Genomic DNA, 16,393 nt, shown 5'->3' with positions numbered 1-16,393 from the left:
TTGTGTTTTGGTTTGACATTTCCATAGACCTAAGTTTTGACGTTTCTCTTATTGAATATAATTCTTTGTGAATCGTTCATACGTGGTGGGAAGACCTGAGGGTTAAGTGGAGGATGGAGGGTTGGGAGGAGGGGGGGGGTGGTCTGCTGTTATGCCTTGTCGAGCCACTTACCAGGAAGGGACCGCGGCCAATGGGTTGCCCTGTATTGTCCAGGGAGCCCACCTTGGCCTGGGCCTTGTCTTTGAAGTCCAGCCTGACGCTCTCGATGCGTATGTTGCCGCCCCCTAGTATGAAGGAGGAGGGACGACGAGGGAGGTTACACACTAGGAAGGACACACACTGAGGCCTCTGCAAACCAGCGAACCATATAGAAAGTGCGAGTGTATAAAAATGATGATCACGGACACTATCGATCGAAAGCTAAAGCAGTAACATAGCAGTAACATTTTATCCTTTTTATTGTAGAGTGAGTAAGACAGGAAGGTGTGGAGAAAGAGAGGGGAATACATGCAGCAAAGTACCACGGGCAGGAATCGAACCCCGGTCGCTGCAGTAAGGATGATGTCATGACTGGCGGACAGGACTGTACTACTGCACATTCTCTTGTACAGTGCCGCTCTGAAACAGTGCTCCACTTCAGCCTTGAGCTATTCTACAGCGGTCAGGCTGTTGCTTTTTAAACGCTGCCGTGACATTTCCCCACACCTAGCCTTGTGTTTGTTGTGGAAATAAATGCAATATAACGCTATATGCAATGACACTTAAGGACACCTTCTGCCTTTTGCAGTGTTACGTCATGATGACAGTGTTTGGAAATAGCCCAGCAGGTGGAGCTGTAGCACAGATATTATATATTACAGTATATATATATATATATATCACAATCTGGGAGGTAAAGTAGACGGATGTTATTAAGTCTACTTAGGAACTTCTGAAGTCCAATAAACCCAGCCAGTCTCTGCATCTCTCTCTCTCTCTCTCTCTCTCTCTCTCTCTCTCTCTCTCTCTCTCTCTCTCTCTCTCTCTCTCTGGATCAATGGCACAATTTAAATGTCGCCTGGCCATTACCTGGTCTATGATGGATGTTGTCCAGGGATCCACATTTTGAGGTCACATGACTCAAGTCAATCTTCTTGTTCTGGATCTGGACCTATAGTGGAAGATGAGGGGAGATTCCAAAGGAAGTTCTCAATAAGGTCATACAAACTCTCTGCACATGATGTTCTCCAACGTTGGACGTGCCAGTGATAGCTTTGTGAGCATAAAGGTGTTCTCAGCCATGATTGCTGCTCAATCTAAATCTGCTGTAAGTGGTGAACAATTAAAAAAACAGCGCAATGTACCGTTGAATAATTACAGCCAACTATTAGAAAGCGTTACATTTGTCTTTTTGTTTCCCATTGTCATAATATTGTATTAAATATGTATAACTGAATGAAGGTTAATTAACTGTAGAGTTAAGTTGCTATAGTTAAATACAAATTACTCATAAACACTGTGGATACATCAAGCGCAAACAAATGATTGACAAGCTGGGACGCAAAACCTGCTGAATGTACAGAAAAAAACTGAAAACTTAAGAGAGTGAGAGAGAGAATAGTGTTTAAATGAAATATTTGACCGGGAAATGACACACATTAAATACGAGGCCGCTGAATTTCTGTCCCAACACACACCCTGTGGATCTGAAAAGAGAAATGAATTAATCCATTTATGCAAGATTTGCTACCATATTCAGGGAGCGAGCGAGTATTCGGCGCTAATGCAGATGATATACCAGCGAGGGAAATGTTTGAGGTTCAGTGACCTAGCTGCAATTACTGCAATAACCACATGTCCTTTACTGCTTTCTATTTGATGCAACATCCTTATTACGTTCTGTCTTGTGGTTCTCCATACCAACGTGTCACACTGAACTAGGTGCCGGCTGCCGGAGTAGAAAGACACAAAATCAGTCAGTGTTTCAAAACAAGAACAAGAACAAGAGAAGCCGAGTTCTTGACAGTTGGCTCTTGTTCAGTGTGATCCAACACACACACACACACACACATACACACACACCAGTGTGTCCCATGGACCATCCGAGCAACACCAAACAGAACAACAGCTCTGCTTAACCGAACCCCACCTTGGAGGCGAAAAAGCGCCAAGCTCCTGGCTCTGTGCTCACTAAGAAGTGTGGGGAGGGCTACCAATCTGAAAACAACATAATGAAAAAGAGGCTTGGAGGAAATCACTTGATTTACACACACAAACACACACACACACACACACACCACAAACATTTGCACAGCAGAAGCACTAAACGAACAGTTTCCTTGTTTCTCACACCTAGATTGAACACGGCTGTGATCCCGCCACTCAGGATGAGATTCCAAGTGGTGGTGTTGGGAGGATACGTTGTGAGACATAAACAGTGCAATCCAATTGGTGCATGACGAACACGATACCGTCCGTTTTACATATGATAATCCCTTGTTGATCAGAGGGATTGTCAACGTTGACTGAGGCTGTCTGAGGTTTCCAGTGTAGTATCAAGTTGAAAATGTTCCAATTCATTCAAAGGCATTACAACTGAAGTGGAAGCCAATAGGAGGTACATGTGGAAAATGCAAAGTAACACACAAAGTGAAAGATGCAATTACATTTCGGCTTTGGAATTGTAATCACATTATAGGTCCCTGTGCTCATAATGGTCTTTGTTCAGGAGAGAGTAGTAACTATAGTCTCTGTTTGCCCACCAGAGTAGTCTATAAAGAATAAAATCCCTCAGAGCTAAGTGAGTTTAGTGAGGTCAAAACATTTGGGATGTTTGTTAGTTAATGAATGAATGGACATACTATATGAAGCCAACAGTATGAGTATGTCTCGAGTGCTGCAGAACCAGCAATGATATACTATGGGGTGCTTCTACCTTTGGTTGAAAGGAGCAGGAGTGAGACACGGACGGAGAAAAGCAGAAGCACAGACAGATACATATTTTGAAAACAAATCCCTCATGTAAAAGACTGTCGGGACATGAATCTTTGGAAAGAGAAAGAAAACCTCATGGTCAAATAAATGAAGATTGATCTGTGGAAAAAGAGCTTTAAATTCAGGGTTGATTTTAAAGGACAGTACCGGTATAGGTGATCAAACCATTGTGACCGTCTTCAATAAAACCCCTTAACCCATATAATTTGTCAAAACGACTTTCATGTACCGATTCTGCTTAACAACATTTGGCATGTGCACACCTGCCACGTAAACACTAGAAATATAGCACTTAGTCTTTGTGATGCTTGCATGGCACTTTACTATGATGTTGTCAACAAACTCCCTACTGACCGACGCACATTGATTCCAAAAGACGAAAGGTAAAATATAGCCATTGTTTATATTTTTGGCAGTGGCTCGCGCACGCTAAATGCCGTCCGGCCGAATCCTTACAAGAAAGTCATTTTCAACTAAGGATATTGGTGCCGGATGTTTTGGTGAAGCCAGGAGAGACGGTAACGATGGTTTGATCACCCAGAGTGGTATTGTCCTTTTAAGAAGAAAACCATACTGTAGTAATAAACACAAAACACAGCTGTACACTGATAATGAAAGCTGTGTAAAAAAATGCACAGAAGTGAACCCAACCATACAAAAAAGCAGTACTTGATCAATTGATTAACATATTTCTTTGATTTCCGCCTGTTGATTTCAACATGTATGTTTTTATGAAGCATTACAACCTCTTTCATTTAAAAGAACAGACGGACTGCAAACATGGTGGTGGGGCAGTTGATGAGAACATCAAGAGCAGACTGTGAATACAGATATACCATATGTCAAATGCTCAGAACATAATGATCAACATGAAGGTGAAACTTCACTGTAAATGTTGGGGGTTGGGGGGGGGGGACAACCGTAAAAACAGAGATACACATGTTTAACTGCCTCTGGAACTGCCTCTGGGCCATTGGAAATTGTGATCCTAAGGGGGAGAACCTATTTGTAACGTTGTTTTGAATGGCAGTTCGCAGAGTCGTTTTTAATGCCAATTATAAGTTAAATCTGCAACACGAACATTACAGACACATTATGTATGTACATATTCTATATAACATATACAGTCTTCACGTTCGCGAAAACGCATGGGACTTCTTTAGAAACATCACGGGGCAGTGCTAAAGCTATAAAAGCTACGCTGGAACAATACAGATGTCATTCTAAACGGGGGTCACCGAACCCACCTATACTGGGCAACATCGGCGTGTTGAAGCTAGATTAACAGGGAATCCTGCCTAAAGGCACCTCAACTTTTTGCAAATACATGCCAGAGGAGGTCGGATGGGAGCTAGCAGGGGTTTCCTGGCAGGAACCTACGATCTAAGGGCCGAACAGAGTGACAACGTAGGGACTCCTCCACTCTCTCTCTGGGGGGGGAGCCCCTTCGCCCTCCACATCCTCAACGGAGGAAGAGAAACAGAGGGATAGAGGAGGGAGGGGAGGGGAGGGAACAAGGGGGGGATGGTGCGGTACATACATTGCCTCCACGGGGAGTGTACTTCAGGTTATCCCTGGAGCCGCACTTTGCCTGTACGCGGCTGAAGTCCAGCTTCTTGTTTAAAATCTGCATCTACGGAGAGATGCAGATAGAGATAGAGATGGGCCTCTTGACAGACACGGGCAGATGGATGTGATGGCTGCTTAGTGAACCGTGGTGCTGGTGGTGGTGGTTGTGGTGGTGGTGGGCGTGGTGGTGGGGGTGGTGGTAGGGGGGTACATTGGGAGGGTGAACACATGAATGGACATTCAGGGTTATGGCGTAGCAAAATGTGAAACGATAGATGACATGAATATCTGTGCATCCATTCGGGAAAAAGAAGTTCACTAAGTTGGAATTTTGTAAGCATTAATAATAAATAAGAAGTCAGTGTCAGGAGTGAGTCAAGAGCAGCAGGGGACGGAGGTATACCAGCGGGTCTTTGGTCCAGGTCACACTGTGTGCGGCCGATAGATACAGGGTGACCGTGACCACACGCAGCACGGACCTCCAGATCCACCAGGCGCCACGTTTGGCCATGGTTGGCAGATTGGGGCCCCTGCACTTCTACAAGCACAATCATTGGACAGGTCATTGTTTAGGGCGGGGGGAGGGGGGCTGGCTAGTTCTAGGCGAGAAACAGTCTATAACAGGGCCTATATGTGCAATATACACATAACAGAGGGAACTGTAAGCTGGAGGGATGGGGGCTAGGGGGGCTGCTAACCTAGTGATCAATCAGACCAGACACTGACATTGAGCCTCATCCTTTGTCACAATTGAAGGACTATTTTTTAATAAACCAGTTTGCTGAGTCATGTGTGGTGCACTTGGATTCCATTTGTTCTAAAGTTTGATTGTGAACTGATCTCGACATGGAGAGGACGTCAAGCGTATCCCAGGTCGATAGCGGGAGGGAGATTTCATTTGGACATGGAAGAGGATGGTTTATAAACGCATCCGGTGAAAATTCACATGGTCTAAGCCAAAGGTGGTAGATTATTATATTATGTTTAAAGAACTGAAACATTATCCAAAATCATGGAATGAATTTGGAACATTTTCAAACCAACAAAGTAGACTATTCAACTAGACTTTTTATAATCTTCGGCCTAAAGAAGGCGTAACAACCACATATGAACGTGAATCTGAAAGTATAACACATTAGGTGAGAGCAAGAGACAGGCCACTCTATCCCTCTCAGGGGGCTGGGTCTTCAAATAAAGCTGCCATAGAGACCCAAGTAGCGTTTAGAGTCAAGTGTTAAGAGTCTAGAGACAAGCTACAGAGTGCTCTAAAATATTCATGTTATGTAAGACCACTCCGGAGTCTTTCTATCAAAACAACACAGAGCCAAAGCCTTAAGAGAACAGATTAAATGTTAAAATGGAAATATTGCCTGGGGGCTTTGTCATTGGCTGAAGACTAAAGAGACTGGGGAAATGTTGAGGAACACAATGGGGGAAGGGGCCGTTGGGTGTTGGGGGCTGGGGGGGGGGGGGGGGTATCCTCGTGAGACCATCCATTTCAAAGTTTGCGTTCCGCACTGATTAGCATTGCGGCGTTCTGGCTGGGTAGCAACTGATTTCTTAATATGGACACGACCTTGCATTGTTCAAAGATGGCCAGCCAATCAGATTCAATACCCAATTGACTGTTCTCTTTACTCTTGCCGATTCTGGTTTGAAGTAAAGGAAAAACATCTTCTCCTGTGATAAAAGCTTTCCCTGCAGAATAATTTTTTTTTTTTTTTAGTTATAAAAAAAAAAGATTTTTCGGATGGCTCCATCGATTTCCACACTTTCCTTGATTTCACCATTGTTTCGTAATTCTTCACGCTGCGGGGCTCCTTGTTCTGCATGAACTGAAACTCCCTCCCTATATAATGCTAATTGGTTCTAGCATTTTTTTAACTTTTGGAAGAGGCCTTCATGGAGAAGCTCGAGGCGAGAAGCACAATGTGAACTTGCAAGACAAGGATGGTCTCACATGGAGGGGAGGGGAGGGGGACGGGGGCTGCAAATGTCCCTCTTCACCTCCTTTGTTCAAAAGAGAATGCTGTCATAACGTGTTTAGTCTGCCAAGAACACATCCACACAAACAAAACACAAAAAAGCCTGTTCTGGGAAATGAGTCACAGCAGACGTACTCTTACTATTTGTAAGTGACACACTCACAGTGACATACTACAGCCCAGCCTGATCAGAATCGACACACACCGTGATACCTCAACTCCACATCAAGCAAACACAGAGGCAAAGGCAAGGGCTTCCAGATGCTCTCGGTAAAACCTATACCGTGTATCGTAGCTTGTGTTGTGAATTTATTTTGGTAGTATTACAGCTAAGGATACATGTATTACAGCTAAGGATGAGTGACTGGCCATAAGTTAATTTACGATATGCCTCCATATTGAGGAGGAGTGAAGTAAATCCTCAGGCCCTCATCCTCATCTTCAAAACCGCTTAACCGGGGTTGGTCGCAGCGGCATACCTGAGGAAAACCTCAGGCATGTCAGGCAAAGTATAAGGTAGAATAAAAACTATGACAGCTATGGATATATTACCATACAGTCTAGCCCTGCAAGTAGAAAGGTCACACAGCTGAATTACCAGAAAGACCAGTTCTTTGTTCTAGTGCAAGTGCAACCAGCTACCCACAGAGTGAGGACAAGTGGATGGGTGAGGAGGAGGAGGAGGAGGAGGAGGAGCAGCTCAGTACCATGACGGTGGAATAAGCTAGGACGGACAGAGGTCAGACGAACAGGCAGGTAGGAAGCTAAAGCCACAGGCAACAACCGAAGCTGGGGACTTTGGCAGAACGTGAGAACAAACAGATAAACATGTGTGAGAAAGAGTCTGGAACAGAAACAGAAGGAAGGAACACAACAGGAAGCGTTTCATCACTTTTTTTTGTGTGTGGGGGCGGGGGGGGGGTGGCTCGGAGGTCGGGTGCATACCTGCCCTCCTTTGGGTTGGTACTTGATGTTCTCCGTGGAGCCGATCTTGGACTTGACATTCTTGAAGTCGGGCAGCGGCTGGTTGAGGATGCGCAGCTGCTTGGGCGTGGTGGCGGGGGACTTGGGCGGAGTGCGCACCACCGCCACCGTCACCGCCCGGCGCTCCTGGGAGATGAGGCTGAGGGAGCGGGGCGTGGCCGGGGTGCGCGACGAGCTGGAGTAGCTGGGCGGGGTGCCGGGGGTGACGCCCGTGGAGCCGGCGGTGCGGGGGGTGGAGTGGCCGCTGCGGGCCGAGCGGGAACGCACCAGCGCCAGGCCTGGTTGGGAGAACGGCGCGCATGTCGTGAGTCGCTTAGCTAAAAGGGTTTGGGTCGACGGCAGACTTTAAAACAGCCACTTGCTGGTTGGCATCCCCCCAAGGTTTGTTAAGGGAAGGGGGTCTATAAAATCGATAATACATTTTTTATAGTATGTATTTCTGTTGTGTGTGCATTTTTTCACTTGGAATTATAGCTGGACTTGTTTTTGTAATGGCTTGAGTACATTAGAATGAGATTGAGTCTACTTCACTCTAGCTCTAGAAACTAGGGATAGAGTGAATTAGCTTGACATGACATATCGTGAGGTTTTTGTGGGCTGTGCGTGCAAAACGAGACCAACTCTTGTTATTGTTTAACAAAAAGATACCATCATGTTAAAATGAAATGTACTTTCCCCCTCAAAAACCGGGTCCCCTGTGGCATTAAAGAGTGAGTGAACCGCCTGTTTCTGCTTGAATTCAAACACTATGAGAATAAAATACACAAATGTTTTAGGCTGAAAGATCTAGGAAGGGGGGGGGGGTATGAGCGTTATAATCAGCAATGTTGTATATGAAATGCCCCCGACACTGTTGCATTATACGACGTGTGTCTGAGAAGCTTAACCCTCATCACATTTGGAAATGGATTTGCAACGTTCTTTCCCCAACCTCAATTACCGGGATCACGACCAGCACATCGCTCTTTAAGTCATTTCATACTATGATCTCAGGGTGCATTTCAAAAATAAAATGCAAGCATTTAAAAGATCCAGATAATAAATAAATAAAACGATGAAGTGAAGGTCTACGGAAGGTTAAGCGGGAATGAGCAATGGAGACTCTACCTGACATGCTAGAGGTGCGTCCAAGCCGGTGTTCGGCCTTCATCTCGGTGCGGAACGCTAAAAGAGGAAACAAAAGGGGATTGGGAGAGGGGGGAGGAGGGAGGAGTGGGGAGTCAGACAAGCGCAAAGCCATTCCTCTTTGGGAGTTTGTCTTTTAGACATTATCCACCTGTTCACCAGTATATGTTGTGAAAATACTTATATAAGCAAAATAGGGCCAGTGTGAGGCGGCAAAGAGGAGGCCAGACAGACAGACAGACAGAGAGAGAGAGAAAGAGAAAGAGAGAGAGAGAGACACACACACACAGATCAAGTGCACAGACAGGCTGACAGACATACAGAAAGATGATCTCGTAAAGGTATTTCCCAATGACTGTTTAACGCTAGTCTGAAGCTGAGGTGGAGGAGGATAAGTGAGGAGCAGCTGGGTCTTACAGGTGGGTCTGCGTGGAGCAGTGGATCCCGAGCTGGTGATGGAGGTGGAGCTCTCCTCTTGGTCGTGGCCACCGTGGCGCCCGTGGCGAGTCAAGATGGAGGCCGGCCGTGGCACGGAGGCGGGCTTCTCTGGGCTGCATGACCTTCCGTCCTGTCACACAAACACACAAAAACACACGCACACACAAAGACACACACACACACACACACACATTGTTATAGCTGTACATTGACGTGTACAATATGTGATGAAAGTATAGGGAAATGCTGAGGTAATGATTCAACAATTTAAAATTGACAACCATGGTTATAACTTCATAATAACCATGTTTTTATTTTGGGCTACATTCCACTACCTCCCTGATAAGGCTTACCTTGTTGCCTAAAACTCTATGGGACAAAGGGAAGACTAGAGGCTCAGCTGACGATGGGCGGAGCCTATCTAAGTCCTTTGCCAACGGTGATTGGCAGGAGGAGGCGGAGCTTGGCCGAGCTGCCAGGTGGGGAGGGTTGTTAACCACCCGTGATTTCAGTGAAGGGATCTTTGTAGGTTGCAAGCGTTTGGCATGGCACTGATGTGGCCCGATGATCGATGATGAACATGAAGACGATGAGGATGATGATGATGATGACCACGATGATGGTCATTCCATGTGTGCAGGACAAATGTCACCCAAAAGACAGAAATAACAGAAAGATGGACACAGCAATAACAACAGAAACATTTCAAATCCGGAATCTATGAATGAAAAACATGCACCTGCCATACAGCGGGACAAACTGATTCAGAAAGATAAACAACAATGGATACACATAGAACATTCATTCCCCATATGTAAACATGTAGGTGGTTGTAGGACCATGTTGGAAGGGGGAGGGAATCGTGTTGGGTGGGGGATCGATAACAGAAATGGAGCGAACAGCTCCAATTCCAAAGCAGCAACTTGGTTAATCAATGCATGTGTAGGGTATGGTCACTTTAGAGAGGAAAAAAAGCCTTTTTCGTGTGGAAAGAGTTCCACAAAGTATAAGTGCTGGAAAAATGCCTGAAGGTGGAATTCACACCCATAGTAAATAAACAAAAACAATCCATTGATCATTCCCTTTGAAAACCAGTATGTTACATCTTACTTTCTTCTTGTCTTTCTCTCTCTCATCCAATTGAGGGTTGGCTTCACCGTTTTCTTTTCTTTCACTGAGGCGGCCAGACGTCCAAAAAGCTGTTGTCGGGCAGCTTTTTGGATGTCTGGCCGGACACTTTGTTTTCTCCACCAAATGGGAATGTTGCGGCGGGACTACTCACCACTCGGTCCAGGGACTGCCGCGCAACGCTGAAGGGGTGGCGTCCGTCTGTGGAAGTGGCTGAGTGACGACAAGAAGAGACGGAGAATGAAAGAGAAGACAGGACAACAGCGAGGTAGACGCGGGTAAGGGCCGCATCACTGCATGGCAGTGGGATGATCATTTCGTACACATTTGTTTTTTAAATTGTTCACTGCACATAAACCCACAAATACACATTTTCAATTAAAAACTGCTTTTACATGCATGCCTACTTCAAATATCGATATCTGGCATCGTTCTGAATCTAGTTGATATTTGGTGTATTCTGTGCACGGTAATGTGGTTGCACGACATTGGCTGTAAAATGAGCACTGGCATTTGACACAGCAGAGGATCCATTGGAAATAACAGGCTAACGGTTTCTTTGACTGAAGAACATCAGACCCATCAGGCCAAAGCATACAACTGCATAGCACCGGTTGCCTGGCAACTGATGTGATTAACCAGAATGTGTGTGCTGGAGGACTGACATAATAGATCATTTTATACCCACACCTGAATCAAGCACGACAAGCTCTACAAAATGGACTGGGAGTATCAGGATGGAGTTATTATTGAAGGATTCAATAACAGCACTTTTAAGTACCGTTACTGACTCATCTTCACTCAGGTGACAGCTGATACTTCAGTAGCGATCAAATCATTTACTTGTAGTAAACAGGCTGCACTTGGACCATTATTTAAGGGTGATTTGAATGTGTATTGATATCTAACATTGATTTTTCTTTATCAGATATGATCATTTTAGCACTGGGTATTAGATCCTTGCATTGGAAATTGTATCAAGTATATCTTCACATATATGATACACAATATATCAAAAAATAAAATAAAGTCAAATGATGAAAGTGGAAATATCTTTTTTATTTGGCAGGAAATGCAAAAAGAAACAAAAGTGTTACAACACAAAAGGAAAAATGGCAAATCCAATAACAAAAAAATGAAACACAAAATAAATCATAATAACAAAAGGATGGTGAGGGTGAAGCATGGGATGAAGTGGTGGCTTGAAGTTTGACGCGCCACAGGCCCACCTGTAACCCTCCTCCTGGGACAGGAGTGGTGCTGGATAGGCCGTGTCTGGCGCGCGGAGGGCTTCATGGTGCTCCTCCTGGCGGGGGACCGGATCTCTGCCTTCTTGGTCAGCTCTGTCTTCTTGATCACCGCTATGTCATAAGAGGCAAGAGGACGCTATTCACACCATTGGAAAGACCGGACACGTCCCATAATATCTCATCTATATGTGTACTCGTCATCCTGAAATAAACAATGAAAGTGAATTTATTTGCGACCAAATACTGTTGACTCAAGAGTCACTGTAGAGTCACTATACTAACCTTTTTTCTTTTTGGCCTCCTCCCTGGGGATGCAGACTGGTTCCTTACGCACAGGCTTGCGTTCTGGTGTGGAAATGCGGCCCTTGGCCCTGCCTTCTTTAGCCATGGTCTTCAATGCCTTCTCTTTCTTGGCTTGTTGCTTCTCCTGCTTCAGGTCAGTCGTCTTTGTGGGGCTGTACGCCAATGGCAGCTGTTCCATCTCTGTGGCCATGCTCCTATCATCATCTGCAATCCAAAATGTCAGAGATATATCAATAAAAATATGCAATTTCTGATAATAGGCAGTAAAACATTGAAGCAAGGACAATCAGAATGAGGTTAGGTAGGAAGGGACAGACCAATAAAGACATGAGAAGATATATAAAATAGCAAAACCAATAACACAGCAAAAGTGACTAAAAGGCTAACCTTGGGTGTCGATCCAGGAGCTGTCTAGGATGGAGTCGTCAATGGTGGTTTCATCTCTGTCGTAGCTCTCCGTCCGTCCCTCTGTCTCCATGGTCTTGGCCTCCTTATCTGGAGAGGAGGGGATCTCTTGGGCCTCAGGGACATCCACTATCTCCTCTAGACTGCCAGCCTCCATCTCAGCCTCTTCAGCCTCCTCCACACACTCCTCTTCCTCTTCGGCACCAGGGACATGGTGGACTGCAGTCTCTGGGGGAGCAGAGAAGCGAACGCTGTGTCCCGGCTCCTCTCCTTCTTCATCGATGGTCTGGACGACAGTGATGAAGTCATCCTCCACGGTGACCACCGACTCGATTGCCGCACGGGGCTCTGGGGTCTCCTTGCAAGCCTGCGTGGAAGTCCCAGCTCTTTCCCCGGTCCCATCCAACACCTCAATATCATCCTCCTCCTCCTCCTCCTTAGCTTCCAAAGAATCCTTCTCAGTGGCATTTGCATTTTTTTCACCCAGCTTCACTCCCAGACCAACAACAGTTTCGGTGGCACCCAAAGCCGCCCCAACACTTGTCGCAGGTTTAGACTCAGGAATGTTCTGGTTTTTCTTCTCTTCCTTTTCCTTCTTTGCTTTCTCCTCAACTTCCTTCTTTTCTATCTCTTCCTTCTCCTTCTTTTCTATCTCTTCCTTCTCCTTCTTTACTTTCTCTGCCTTCTCCTTTTCTATCTCTTCCTTCTCTTTCTTTTCTTTCTCTTCCTTCTCCTTCTTTTCTATCTCTTCCTTCTCTTTCTTTTCTTTCTCTTCCTTCTCCTTCTTTTCTATCTCTTCCTTCTCTTTCTTTTCTTTCTCTTCCTTCTCCTTCTTTTCTATCTCTTCCTTCTCCTTCTTTTCTTTCTCTTCCTTCTCCTTCTTTACTTTCTCAGCCTTCTCCTTTTCTATCTCTTCCTTCTCTTTCTTTTCTTTCTCTGCCTTCTCCTTTTCTTTCTCTTCTCTCTCCTTCTTTTCTCTCTCTTCCTTTTCCTTCCTATCATTCTCTTCCTTTTCTATTTTCTCTCTTTGCTCTCTCTCTTGCTTCTCTTTCTCAAACTGCTTTGCCATCTTCTCTTTCTCTTCCCGTTCTCTGTCCTCTTTCTCCCTTTGTGCTTTCATTTCTTTCTCAATCTTGTCATCGTCTTCTTTCTTTCTAATCTCTCTCTCTATAATTTCTTGCTCCTCCCTCAACTTCTTCTCTGCCTCAAGTTTAGCTTTCTCTTCCATTGCCACCCTCTCTCTCTGCTCTTCTTCTTTCTTCTGTTTCTCTTCCATAATTTTCCTCTCAACTTCTTCCTTATCTTTCTTTTCTGCTTCCTTCTGTTCCCTTATATTTCTCTCTGCCTCGTCTTTGCTTGTGCCTAACACTGGTGAGACCACTCTTTTGGGAGAACCATAGGCTTCCACTTGTCGCTTGGCTGGGGAGAGCACTGGAGAGAGCAACTTGTCGTCATCAATAACACTGTCCACAGATGAGGCTGGGGAAGTTTTGGCAGGCTTGGCGATGTGGTCTTTGGCCACTCCGGTCAGCTGGTACATCTCTTCAGCGTCCACCTCTTCATAGGCCTCCTGATGAACGAGCTTGACCTTTTCCCTCAGTTCCTGGAGCTCTCGCTCTTCCTCCATGCTGAGAGGACGGTCCTCCATCTCCAACTTCCGTATCTGCCTCTCATAGTCCGCGATCTCGGTGTCCGACACGGAACCGTCGCCGCTGTGCTGGCGTTCGGCCTCACTCCCACATCTCCCGCCTTCCTCCAGAGTGACCGTCACCGTTGGCGTTACAAATGCCTCGGTGGGCGGGCTTGGTTTTATGGTCTCAGGTTTAGTTTCAGCCCTATCCAGCTTAACGTCTACCTCAACCTTTTCTTCATCTGCATCCTTTTTGCCGGTCTGATTTTGGTCTAGTTTTATGTCAGCATCCACAACCTCTATCGACTGGGTCTTGTCGTCCATCGAAGTGTCTCGAACCGCTTGTTTTCTAGCCTGCTCAGCCATCTTTGCCTCAAGGACCGAGGGGGTAAAGACTTGAGTGGATGAACCTATTGGGCTGAGGACATCAGCAGGTGATGGCATGGGCCCTGAATACTCACTAAACACACAATAGCCCATCTCTTCTATCTGGCTGTCTGATTTGTTGCCTGAGTGACTTAATTGTCCTGCGACAAAACTAGCCATTGGGTCACCAGTGAAGACCTCAGCGGGGGCCTCAGATTTTTTTGGCATGATCTCTGGGTCAGTGTTATCCGACGCCAGCCTAGAGCGTGTCCCAAGATCTAGCATCTCAGGCAGGTCTGGTGCCATAACTGTACCATTTTTATAGGGATACTTGGTGTCCTCGGGGGAACCAGGGGACTCTGGCTGAGGGCTGGATACGGTAGCTGGCCCAGAACTCTGTGGAGGAGAGGAACAATCTGAAGTGACAGAGGCGGCAGTCTCCAGGATCAAGGGAGGAAAGGGTGACGGTTTCTCTACAGAGGGGGTAGTCACTGGGAGGTAGTCCGCCGTATCATCTAGGCTTCCACTGGTATAGGACATTATATCCGTAGCAAGAGGAGAGAAGTTTCTAGGTTTGCTTTGCCCACTGGAATCCATTGCACCAATAGTAATATTGAGGGAGTAACTCCTCTGATCTAAAGCTAATTTGCCAGGGGACAGCTTGCAATCATTACTCCTGTCAGGAGACAATAAACTCTTGGTGTCTTCTTTTGAGCCTTTATTGGTTCCTGGCAATTCCTGGATCTGAGCAAGGGTGCTGTAGCTGATTTCTTGGGTCAAAGAATCATTTTCAGTGTTCTCCTCTCCAACTGTGCTCAGTTCATAGTAACCTTCTGCTCGATTACGTGGAGCTTCGTCAACATCCACAGTAGAGGTTTCAAAATACGTGGACATCCCAGATTTGTCACGCGTCTCCATCGCAGTGTCTCCTCCATGGGCTTTGACCTCCAATGGAGAGAATTCAGAAGGTTCAATGATGGTGGTGAATTCAACCATCTCCACTGAAGGCTGCTTCTCAGATACGGTTATGGGCTCTCCGTACGTAGGCTGCAGGGTCATTGATCGTGTCGGTTCTTTGGCTAGGCTCGGAGTACTTGCAGGAACAAAGCAGGGCATGTCCATGGTGGGACTCTCCGGCACCATCCTTTCCCCAGCAAAGAACTCCTGCATCTGGGGCTCAGCGTTGTCTTCGGCACGCTTGTCAGAGCCGATGCTGCACGGGCTCATGGACTCGCTCTGCTCACTGTCTTGCTTTTCTGATTCCATCTTCAATGCTGAAAGTACAACTTTTCAGTAGGATCTTTAATTTTTCCACAGATTCACAAAATGACACAGCCATGCAAAACATAATGAAAAGCGAAGCTCTCCTTAGAAACTTACAGAACACAGATACAGCCATCGCTGAGGGAGAACGGCGAGATCATGGGCTCCACCGGATGGATGAGACAATGGCATGGAATGTGAAGGAACCGGGATGGATCGACTGTGACGCTGATGTATGGAAACCGAGCAGCGATAGATAGTGGGTACTTAGCAAGATAGCATTTCTGTCATTCTCTCACACTAAAACCTGAAATTATTGAATTAGTTCAAATGCATTACTTCAGCAAAAAGTAGCAGTAAATATCAAATAGATTTGGTGCTTCAATGACATCAATACACCAAGTGATAACAGTCAAACTACAAAAATATCTGTGTTGAATGACAGAAAAATGCCATCGACTTACTCATATGACATGGATAGTATACATTTCAAAAGGCATCTTGTATTGAAGCAACACAACATTTGAAATGAAACAGCCAAGGCGACGTCCAGCTAGAAAAGGGGAAACTTGGACCAATAATATAATGCGGACATACATCATCTGTCTAAAATCAATCACTGACATACCAGCAGTATGCAATGTGTAAACATGATGAAACACAGACCAAATCGCTGCGAGAAAAGCATTATGATTCAGCACCGCTTGACATCACCACAGAACTTTGGCCCCAAGAAATGCAGCTAGAAACTGAAACCGCAATCGTGAATAATACATTTCAAAGAAAAGAAAAGCAAAGGGTGAAGAGAAATACGGTTTCTCTCACCAACAAGCCTTTGTTGCCTTGCAGCCTTAGCAGAGCGATGGAAACATTGCTTGCCATTCCACCTCTATTCTAATGCTTGTGCCCAATGTTGTATTGGGCCTAAGTGAGTGTGCGCAGTTCCTGCCAACAGTACAGATACATGCAGGTA

General features: G+C 45.6%; 1 protein-coding gene across 1 annotated transcript in view; it reads right to left on the bottom strand.

Annotated features, from left to right (window-relative positions):
* The window catches only part of map2 (microtubule-associated protein 2), a gene marked incomplete at both ends in the record, with an annotated part of 32,576 nt that overhangs the window by 653 nt on the left and 15,530 nt on the right, over positions 1-16,393 (bottom strand). Inside the window, 11 exons of the mRNA XM_084478911.1 lie at positions 173-285; positions 1,070-1,151; positions 4,515-4,607; positions 7,474-7,790; positions 8,620-8,676; positions 9,055-9,205; positions 10,358-10,416; positions 11,433-11,564; positions 11,736-11,960; positions 12,144-12,648; positions 12,853-15,431. Coding sequence (XP_084335037.1) covers positions 173-285; positions 1,070-1,151; positions 4,515-4,607; positions 7,474-7,790; positions 8,620-8,676; positions 9,055-9,205; positions 10,358-10,416; positions 11,433-11,564; positions 11,736-11,960; positions 12,144-12,648; positions 12,853-15,431 — 4,313 coding nt within the window. The remainder of the gene's footprint in view (positions 1-172; positions 286-1,069; positions 1,152-4,514; positions 4,608-7,473; positions 7,791-8,619; positions 8,677-9,054; positions 9,206-10,357; positions 10,417-11,432; positions 11,565-11,735; positions 11,961-12,143; positions 12,649-12,852; positions 15,432-16,393) is intronic.

The sequence above is a fragment of the Micromesistius poutassou genome (assembly GCF_964030765.1).
Source record: "Micromesistius poutassou genome assembly, chromosome: 14".
NCBI lineage: Eukaryota > Metazoa > Chordata > Actinopteri > Gadiformes > Gadidae > Micromesistius > Micromesistius poutassou.
Note: the sequence above shows the minus strand (reverse complement) of the source record. Positions and strands in the feature narration are given on the sequence as shown.